Here is an 11,392-nt window from a genome sequence, read left to right on the forward strand (position 1 = left end):
GATCGGGTCTGAGACGACTGCAATTCTCGCGGCAGCGTCAGGAAATGACTTCAAACGGAGCCCTCCTCAGGCTGACGCAGTCGCCATTGTGGGCGCGCTGTGACGTCCTGTGTCGCGCCGACACGCCTACCATGACGTCAAAAGGTGCCGACGAGGGCCTGAGGCGCAGGGTCCGAAGGGGCGGGGCGCCAGGGAATGCGCGGTTGTCGTGCGTTGACGACCACCGTGCTTTCCTCTGGACGAGATGAGGTCCTCTAGGGCAATGCAGCCCCTGGGGGACCTTAGGCCCCGTGGGTCTTCGGAAGGTTTGGCCTGGCTGACCTAGTCCAGGCGGTACCCCAAAGGAAGGCGTGGGAATACTGCCTTGCAGTGGGCGCCATCTTGGGGGAGTGGGCGGGACGGGCAGGACAGGTTTCTTTCGCTTCCTTAAAACGCAAAAACGTCGCGTCTCCGTCGCCCAAAAGCTCTTCCCTGCTTAGGTGTCATGTCTTTTACTTATTTGTTTCTGATTGCCCTGGGATAGGCTCCGGCTCTGGCTCATCTTCGTAGCCTAAGCACCTGCTGCGGGATTTGCTGTCTAGTGTGCAGTGACTGAATGAACGAACAAACCAAGGATAGGCAGAAGGATCAACCTTTACCTAATCTCAGACTCCTGTTTGATCGTCTCATGCCTTCCTCTGGACGAAGAGTTGGATTCTGCCTGCCTCGTCCTCCACGATTCAGAAGTGCTCAAGCCCCAAACTTGAAACTTAAACGTAAACATCCCAGTATAAACATGACCTGTACTGGCCCAGTAACTTTGTCTTTCCTTTAGAGAGATACAGCATGCTTCTGCTGTAAACAGAACTTTTTTTTCCCTGCAAATTACATGCATTGCTGAGAACGAAGAAGTCCATATTTGTTACTTGGTATAACAGTTATTGAACTAGTAAGTGTCAGGCAATGTACTAGGCTCTGGTGACTCAACAGTAAACACGATGGGCACAGCTCTTGGGAAACAGGCTCAGGAAGGCTGATAAATTCGACAGGAGAGGTATGGGGTGCCAGAGACAGTTCTCAAACTTTTTGATCACTCCCCCAAAATACTGAAGAGTCCAAAGAGTTTTTATTTATATGGTTTATATTTACCATTATTTTCAAAAGTCATTTTAATGAGTATTTATTAGTCCATTTAAAAATGACAACCCGTTAGGTGTTCATTGAGGATGGAGAAAAGCTCCTCAGAAAAAATTATTTCTACTATTACAGTGACATTTGCTTCTAAACTTAGCGGCTGAGTATGAATTCTAGAAAATCCTGGCTCCTCACATGCCAACTGTGTGAATCCATGGTTTCAACCATAACCACAGTTTTTGAAATAGTAGTTTGGGTGTGTATTTGTTTATATTTTTGTTTTAAGTTACATTTCTTTTTCATTACATTCTTGTTCTGGTCAGAACTATTGGAGAACTGAACTTGCAGGCATTTTCATAATATAGATAATGTGAGTTTTATTGGGTTCATTTAAACATTGCTAAGTATGTCTTCTTGGATCCAAAAATAGTATACAGTTGTTTTCAGCAATGTGTTATTGGGCTCCCGTTTCATTCCTGAGTGAGTCCACAGCATAGGTGATAATGCTACACCAGCCTACTGCAAATGACACTCCTTAAGTGCTTGCTGTATCCACAGCACCTTCCTGATCAGGTGACCAAAAAGGTTCCTTATGCATGCATAAGTTCCATATCGCCCAGCCACCCTAGTCCAAAGACTGCCCAGAGGCCTGTAGGTGACCTAGCAGGGGAGCTCTGCATTCTAGATTGGGTTTCACTAACTGAGCCAATGAGAACCCCTCCCAGGAAGTTTGAGTGTGGAACAGATAGGAGTATGGTCATAGTAGCACAGAGACCCATGTAGGAAAGGTGAAAGACGGAACAGTGACCTGCTGTGAAGAAGTTCCCCAAGGGTTAAGAGAAACATCACAGGGGGCCGGCTTCGTGGCACAGTAGGTTAATCCTCCACCTGCAGTGCCAGCATTCCATATGGGCGCCGGTTCTAGTCCTGGCTGCTCCTCTTCTGATCCAGCTCTCTGCTATGGCCTGGGAAAGAGTAGAAGATGGCCCAAGTACTTGGGCCCCTGCACCTGTGTGAGACACCAGGAGGAAGCACCTGGCTCCTGGCTTCGGATCAGCGCAGCTCCAGCCTTTGTGGCCATCTGGGGAGGGAACCAACAGAAAGAAGACCTTTCTCTCTGTCTCTACTTCTCACTGTCTATAACTCTACCTCTCAAATAAATAAATAAATAAAATCTTTAAAAAAAACAGAGAGAGAAACATCACAGGCAGAGATGGAGGGTCACCAAGTCACTATAATAATAAAGCAGTGGAACTGGGAGATAAAAATAATTGTACCTGCAATGGCACTCTATTGGCCATGAGACCGGAGAGTTTTATGTATATATTTTTTATTTATTTTCACTTTCTTTGAAAGTCAGAAAAAGATCTTCATCCTCTGGTTCATCCACCAAATGACCACAACAGTTGGGACTGGGCCAGGCTGAAGCCAATGGCCTGTAACTGCATTCAGGTTTCCCATGTGGGTGGCAGGGACTCAGGTACTTAGCTATCATCTGCTGCCTCCCAGGTGTGTATTAGCAGGAAACTGGATCAGTAGTGGAGTAGCCAAGACTCAGATACTCATATGGGATGTGAGTATCCCAAGTTGTAGCTTAACCACTGCACCAAATGCTTTTCCTGGAGAGTTATATTTTAGCAATACAATTATTTCTATAAGGCCCCATTCCAGTTTGTTCTCATTTCCCTGTGTAGTCATAAAGTAACTCCCTGGCAACTGAAGCAATCTAGAAGCATCTCTATCCTTATAACTTCTCTTCTTCAAGATTGTTAGCAAGTTACAGAAACACTCAAGGTAACAAGGAAAATAGGACTAAAAAGGTAAGCAGGAGGTGGTTTCCTGAAACTCTAGGACCACAATAGATAGCCTGCGTGAAAAGCTGTTAGACCTAAAAGAGGAACCAGCTGGAATCCAGACAGCGAGCTTCTCTCTGGCTTCATTCTTCTCTCTCTGGGTGTTGTAATATGTGTGTTAGACTCCTAATAGACCAGGACCTTCTTGGTGGATAAAACTCTATTAAACTACAAAAGTATAGACTGCTTGGCTAGAGAAGTTACCTACCTGGACTAGGGAATCTTTAGGGGAAATACCTGAACCTTACCAAACTAGAGTTTTTTCATAATGACCCTTTCAAACCCACTCTGTTTCTGAATTTTCCTTTCCCCACATTCTGTGACCTCAAGATTTAGCAAATCCAAGTTTGAAGCATTCCCCCAGTATGAACCCTTCTATATCAGGAATCTACTGGTCTTTGAAAATAGTGAGTTTTTTCTTAGAAGGAGTTTCATTTCTCCTATTTTCAGCATGTACTCCAGTGTTAAAGATTTTGTAGCAATTTCAACTTTAGTGATGAAGACTTGCCTTTTGGTTGTACCTACCTTTGTGACCGTGTGTGTGTGTGTGTTGTAGTGTACTATTATGGTTCCTATTTGAAGTTTTGGGTCAGGAAAGAGCAAAGTTGTGATATATACAAAATTTGTTTTGCTTATGTCCCATCTGTTATCCCCTTTTTAGGACTTTCCAAAGAAATTAAATCTTCCATAGGAGCATTTCTGACATCACAATAACTGATATGAATGAAATTGTGAATTCTTGGTCCTATTTGTAAGGTGAGCACTGAAAAAGATAATCTGTTACTAAAAAAAAAAGCCACCCCTCCCCAAAAATCAAAACAGGGCTGTGAATTTTAATTATAAATTCTTCTGTTTGATTGGGACTTGGCTTATGCCCTTAAAACCATTTAGGGAATTATTTTATATCAGATCTCTAAGTCACCTACAGATTACTAAGTGTTCTCTTGGCTTTTGTATTCTGGTGCTTCTATCAAGTTATTTCTAAAATGTTACACTTAAGGAAGTAAAAGTATAATTTTTGCTGAGGGTGAGGAAAACAGTAACAATATTTTGGGGTTCTGGAGCTTGAAAACAATTTTTGGAATTAAAATAGGTTCTCTGTTATATTCTGTCAGAAATATTGTTTTTAGACTATAAAGCTTCACAAGTCATTTAAAATTTTATTTCATATTTATTTGTTTCCCCTACTTTTTACAATGTCTATCTTAATATTATACAATATTGGCACCCCCCACTTTAAACAGACCAGTTTTACAGAGATTTGATGTCTAGTGTTAATATATATCCCCTTTTTGAACCACATCATTAGCAAAAATTCACAACTATGCAAGCCATTGAGAAAGCTCAAAATTACCAGAAACATACTCAAAAATCAAGTGTTTAAAATACAAATTGAACTATAGTACCAAACATATGCTTTGATTTGCCCCAAGAATACATTTTCTGAAACCACACATCTAAATCTGACACATCTATTGACAGTGTTTTGGGAAATGACCGTAACAAGGGCATCGTGTTAACAAGTAGGAGGAACACAGGATACAACATGAGATCCTGCTGTCTAATTTCCAACAGGAGAGACTGAATAAGTCAGATACTTACAGGACCTAGGCACCAATCAGGTTTCAGCAAGCCAAGCAGAAAGCTTGTTATCAGAAAGCTGATAACAACCTCAGATTCAGGTGTTAGGAGTTTCATGTACTTCTCCATGTTTTTAGAAAGAGGGCACTGCTTACCAGAAAGAAAGGAATTTCCTTAAAGGAAGAATTTCAGACACTGTGACAGCATCAGAGACTTTTTTGATAGCAGTCCTCTTTGGGGGTCCAAATGACACTCACAAACATAGCTGCTTATTTTGCCTGTGTATGAGGCAAATTCTTTACAATATTTGTAAGAAATAAATTTCCTGGTTATTAATCAATGGCAGTTGCAAATAAAACTGCATTAAGTCAGTTAATGTTGACCTTGTTAAGGCAAGCACTCTGCCCCGGGACCTTACTCGGTGATTTCTACTTGTTGACTCCAACACATTTTCATTTCAATTGCACTGATTTAGTTATAATGGAGTAAAGATGAATGGAAAAGAGCAGTCAGTCTATGAAGGTTTGCTTTTTAAGAAAATTGTATGAGATGTTTTCTCTCCTTTTGATCCCCTTTTCATGTACAAAGTATAATATGATCTCTAGATTTATACCACATAATAAACACAAACACAATTGTATGCAAATAACATGAGAAAATTTGTGAGAAATTAGAGGCATCAGAGATGTGATGGAGACAAATTTGATTTTTGACTTTCATTGTGTTTCACTTTCCCTCCTATCCAAACTCCCTTACAATTTACTGGCATACACAAACTTGTCTTCCTGCACTTAACTGGGACTTCGTTTTATTTAGAAAGCCCAATAATATTATTCTTTTTACTAGGAAGAAAATCATGGTTTGTCTTTTACTCATAGGGTTCCTTCACTCTTAAGATTTCAACACAATTTACAAACAACAAAAATCCGGACACCATACACCTATGTACACTTTAAAGTTGGATATACCCGCTTGGAGGGAAAAAACACCTTTTTGAACAGGATGATCTAGACTCTGTCTTCTTCCTTCTTCACACTGCACCCAGAGAACAAGGTCACACTAATTTCCGACATCTGTGTGCTCCCAGTGCCTGGGACCCTTCCCATCACAGCCAGGTTGTTAAGAGGGGTGTCAGCAGGAGGTTCAAGCAACTCTGCCTTGCAACAGAATAGCTGAGCTTTAAAATGCTTCTGAAAGGTTTTGCTCAGCCAGTAGAGAGCAAAGGGGTTAACACAAGAATTGCTGAAAGCCAGAACCCGAGAGAAAATGGTAACAATAAAATGAATAGCAGAGGGGTCTACATAGGTTTCATAAGTGAATGAGTGGTAGAGATACAGGACGTGATTCGGCAACCAGCAGAGGGCAAACAGAGCCACCAGTACCAACACCGTTTTGGCAATTCTCTTCCGGGATTCAATCTACAGAAGAAGAAGAAAAATGACCCAAAAAAAAAATCATTTAGTTGGCAAAGATTTTTAAAAGTCATTCTGTAAGCTTATGTAGAAAATTACAGTTGGGGCCAGCGCTGTGGCGTAGTGGGTAAAGCTGTCAGCTGCAGTGCCGGCATCCTATATGGGCTCCAGTTTGAGTCCCGGCTGCTCCACTTCCTGTCCAGCTCTCTGCTGTGGCCTGGGATAGCAGTAGAAGATGGCCCAAGAGTTTGGGCCCCTGCACCCGTGTGGGAGACCTGGAGGAGGCTCCTGGCTCCTGGCTCCTGGCTTGGGATTGGCGTAGCTCCGGCCATTGCGGCCAGTTGGGGAGTGAACCAGCAGATGACCAGCAGAGACCTCTCTCTCTCTCTCTCTCTGTCACTCTGACTTTTAAGTAAAATAAAATAAATCTTTTTTTAAGAAAAAGAAAATTGCAGTTAAATAGGTGGTCTCCCTTAGAACATGTGTTTGTTAGCTAACTGGCTGGGACATGCAGGAAGTCAGCCTGTGGCTATAGAATACAGCAAGTTAATTGGCATGGTATTCCATGATCCTGGTCTCATTAACCTTAATTCAGAGACCTCCCGCCTCCCCTGATTTTGAGATACTCTAGGATGTCTCCAGTTAACTCAAAGACTATTCAGGAATTCCGGAAATTCTAATTGGACTGAAAGCAGAGAAAGACACAATACGAAACTGCTTTCACTCCATCAGCAGAGGCTGACAAGATAAGAATATTCTTATAGGGTTTTTGAAAGTTGCCAAATTGGTATCATGAAGTATTTTTAATCTATCAGAATCCTAATCGTATGGTCAAATGAATAAAAACCAAGTGTGGTATCCTTCGTATGTGAAAATAATCCTGCCTACATCTGCACAAGAGAAATGAATCAGGTTAAGTAAAGATATAGCCTGTGGCCACCAGTGGAGCAAATATTCATATGGGCATTCACTATGCTACTGCAGCTTCTTGAACCTACATGAATCACCAGAACGGACTAGTGCCAAAAGGTGACACAGCTTTCTGGGTACTGTTCACAAGGTCAAAGGAACCATCCCTCCCCTCCTCCCCCAAAGGATAGAAATCCTTTTTAAAAAGTCAAATAGAACAGTGTTAGCAATATCCATTTTACTCAGTCTATATTTCTGGGAGAAGAGCACACCTGGCTCTTTCAAGAGTCTTAAGTTTCTATGAGTCACCATGTTCTCTTGTCATTGGCACTATGTCCCCGGTTCACACACACACTGACCTCAGTTTGCTCATCTGTGTGTCAGTGGCTTGAATAATGTTCTGGGTTCTTGCCAGTTCTATCACTCTATTACTTCTAATTTCTATCCCATTTCTATTCTACTCCATTTCTCCTATTCTGTTATGCTTTCTACAACCAAAGCTGCTTTGCGTTATAGTCTCACCTCATGCAACGTTCCTCATTATTCCACAGGGAAAATAGTTTTGACTGCTTTCGAACTTCAGCTGTTCCCTCCCTAAAAATAGCTGCCCCACCAGAGGCTATGCTAAGAATTTCACCTACATTATCTTGTCCCTGTCTTTATTTTTACAGACAAGGAGCTTGGAGTGCAGAGAAATTAAAGAACTTGCTCACAATTGCTCAACTAGTATATGATAAACTTACGATTAAAACCAGAGCCCATGCCCACAACAAAAATGCTACATTCCTCTTGTGTTTACACACAGGTAAATGCACAGTTGCTCACTGTGTAAAAGTAGGAATTTCGCTTCTCAATTCAAACCGCAGTTGTATTAGTACTGATTAATACATACCTGCTTCCGGGCATGCCTTTGTTCCTCAGTAGGGATGTTCAAGGTGCTTTTGTAAAGGGTTCTAGCAATCAAAGAGTAATAGACAGAGATAATAGAAAGTGGAATAATGTAGAACACCAAGAAGCACAACAGAGAATGTATTTCTTGCAGGAGCCTCTCAGAAACAGGATATGAGGTACATGATTCAAATGTCACATTTTTGTTGGAATCTCGAAAAGTATACACATTTGAAAAGATAGCCTCTGGGAGAGCAAATATCATGGACACGATCCAGATGCAGCCGGCTTTGGCACACGTCTTCAGGATGGCATTGGAGGGCTGTCGCTCAAGTGGCTTCACAACCGCCTTGTATCTAGAAACACATAATCAGAAGCAAAGGTCAGAATTAATAACAACCACAGAATCTTAGGGATAGAAGTCACCTCAGTGGTCATCAGCTCTACCTTCTATCCATATGTGCACAGCCACATCAACATTAACCAACTAGAATTGGTTATGGTTTCAAAGATACATACTACATCCCAGTATTTTATTTATGCTAATCAGCTTTTCCTTTATTCATGCCTATGAGATTCTCCAGATTTCCAATTTATAATTCTATGCATAGGCCCCCTATTTAGGACAAATAAATATTTGTTGGCATGATTTTATGTATCATTGAGAGTAATTCACCACCTGTGTATTACCTTCAGTGCTCTAAAAGACTTCCTTTTTGTTAAGTGACTGCTGTTAAACCGAATTAATTCTCCTTTCTTCATGAGTGAGAAGTCTTCAACCTTCCTAGAAAAGAATTCCAGGGATTTACGCAGTAAGGAGGAGAGTTAAGTTCTTCCCCATTCATAAGCGCTAATTTGTTGCTGAAGCCAGTTGATCAGTGGGCAAATTTAGGCAAAGCAAGGGTGAAATTGGAAGCCCTATGCTGGAGCAAGATGCCGTCTCATTCAGACAAATCTACCCGAAAATCTCCAGCCTTTCTGCCAGTCTGCCCTCTAATAGCATATAAGACCAGTCAAAGTAAAAATTCAAAAAGACACGGGGAAAGCATTTCCTCCTCTCAGACTGCAGACTCTGAAGCAGCTATGTCTTCTGGTGCTACTGGGCATTGATTACTTACAGGCTTCTTGAAGGCTTTTTAAAGCATCGCTTTTAACATTTGGAGCCTCAATTTTTTTCATGCTTTCACAGTTATCATTCTACAATAGGAACACAGAAAAACACGATACTTAGACTGAAAATATCCTAACACCGAGTCTGACCACCCTGACTGTGAGAGAGAGGTTCTCACTCGCTCTGTCCATAGAGCTCTAAAAGTCAATCAGGATTAATTTCTTTCCCTGGAAACGATAATGTCACTGAATGCCTATAGAGAAAATGCATAGAATTACTGATGACATTACATTCAGTTACCAGGGAACTGAAAACCTCACCATTTTTCTACCATTAGCTAATTTGCTAAATTTCAAATCAATTAGATGTATGTATTTTTTTTTTACCATCATCCTGGTATGCAGTAGCGTATATGTGGTCAATTTCACACCTATACTAATGTTTTCATGTTGACTATATTGTACCACTAGGCTGCACTAATGTATAAAGCATGACTTCTTTTCTTTTACACCTGCAACAATTTGCCCTTACTTAATAAACTGGAGGAAAATAAAAACACCATTCAACAGTCTTTCAAGCAATCACATTTCAAAGAGAATAAATTATCCCTAAAGCATACAATTGCAACCTTTCCTCAGATGTTAATGCAGGAAATTTAACATACTTAACACCAAGTTTGTTTAAAATGCCACCCGATTTTCCAATCTTACATCCAGGTTAGCGAGTGTGAGAAAAGCAGAATAGTAGCCAGTAAATGCTAAGCACAAGCTTCCCTTTCTTTTTGTCAAATGTCACATCCCGACAAATATAACAGAGAAAAGAAACCCACCTGTCAGCGCTGAGAATCGTTAACGTGAACACCGACACACCGACAGAAGTGAGCCGGATGAAAGAGAGCACCTTACACCCAATTCTTCCGAACAGCCATCCCTCTGCAAGGTAGTGGGTAGCATCCACTGGCACACAAGTTAGCAGGAGTAAAAGATCTCCGAAAGCCAGGCTGGTGATGAAAATATTTGGAACTGTTTGCATGGATTTAGTCTTGAAAAAGACTTTGATGAGAATAGCATTTCCAAGGATGCCCACTGAAATGATCACAGCATAAGTGATATAGATGGCACACAATGCTTCTATTCCTGGAGAGTTGTCTCCGGTCCGTTCTTTATTTGTGGTATCGTTAGAAACGACAGAGCTTGAGGATTCTGTGTCATTTGTGATTGAAATTAAAGTCTGATTAGGTGACTGAGGCTGCCTTTGAGGCATTTCTCCTGTCTCCTGATTGTGTGCCTTTAATATTTCTTCTGCTCAGTTCAGATGTAGTTGACTGTCACGTCTATTGCCTACGTCTAGTAATGAGGTGGTATCAGGAGAACAGAACAGAAGAGAATGGAAAGAAAATCCAAGACATCCGGATATTCCTTTCCTTCAGTGGTTGTGTGTCTCCCAGCATGCTTAGCTAAACGCTTACGGATCTGGTACTGAAGAGTGGGAGGTGGAGGAGTTTTATTGGCGTTTCTGTGACATAGGGGAGGGAGGGGCTAGGAAATGCTCTGCAGTTGCTTATTCTTATCCACTGGGGACTCTTTTGAATTAATACATAGTATTAAAGCACCCTACTGTTGGTCAGAATCACTCTGTCTTCACTTCTACCCAGGGTGGTCCATATAGGTCTTGTCAATTTTTTTCCTAAAAAACACCCCATTTCTCCATCTTCAATCACATGGTAGTCTAATGCATTGTCTTTTACATGATAAATAAGGGTAAATGGCCCCTGCAATGCAAACTTGAACCCATTCTTCAAGATTTAATATCAGAGAGGTGTTGAGACAACAAGTCATTCACAAGAGTAACTGGACTGATACCACCTCCCAGGAGTCACCATTCAGGTGACCTGAGCATGCTACCTCACTGTGACATATGGGTATTCCCAACTCTGCATACTTCTGGGGCTCTGCTATACAACATCAAAGCAACCTTTAAGAAAGGAAAAATCCAAGCAAACCATTAGTTGCTGTGAATCTAAATGCCCTAATAAAAACAATTTTACTATCTGACTGTCTGCTTTAATGGCACAGATTTTTTTAAGAGATGGTTAGAGTTTTTTTTTTTTATCTAGAAATGGTTAAAATTACTGCTCTTGTTCCAAAACAAAGTAGTATAGGATACCACTCAAGTTCCCAACACAAAAGGACTAGTAAGAATGAAAACCATTATTTCCAGATGAGGAAATGCTACAAGTTACTCTGGAGATGATAGGCATATAGATGACATTTACATCAGCTTAAGGAAGTAGAAAATTAAGGTAATCACCTTAGCATCAGCAAGAAAAGCCCTTTTAAATGGAAAATGCATGTGATTTATGTGTGTATGTACACTTAGGTGTGCTTAGGGGCTTGTGTGCAGGTTGTTTGGGAGTGGTTGGTGAGCAGTTTGAAAGCAGTTGATAATAAAACTTGCTAAGAACTATCCTGTGAAATATATATATATTATATATAATATATTACATATATTACATATAAGCTATC

At 41.0% G+C, this 11,392-nt stretch overlaps 1 protein-coding gene across 1 annotated transcript; it reads right to left on the reverse strand.

Annotated features, from left to right (window-relative positions):
• Positions 1–5,554: 5,554 nt before the first annotated feature.
• Positions 5,555–10,130, reverse strand: BRS3 (bombesin receptor subtype 3). Its single transcript, XM_062184266.1, has 3 exons — positions 9,697–10,130; positions 7,761–8,112; positions 5,555–5,965 (listed from the first exon to the last, which is right to left on the reverse strand). The coding sequence occupies exons 1-3, from the start codon at positions 10,128–10,130 to the stop codon at positions 5,555–5,557; spliced, it is 1,197 nt and encodes a 398-aa protein (XP_062040250.1).
• Positions 10,131–11,392: the final 1,262 nt, after the last annotated feature.

The sequence above is a fragment of the Lepus europaeus genome, chromosome X, assembly GCF_033115175.1.
Source record: "Lepus europaeus isolate LE1 chromosome X, mLepTim1.pri, whole genome shotgun sequence".
In the NCBI taxonomy this organism is placed as follows: Eukaryota; Metazoa; Chordata; class Mammalia; order Lagomorpha; family Leporidae; genus Lepus; species Lepus europaeus.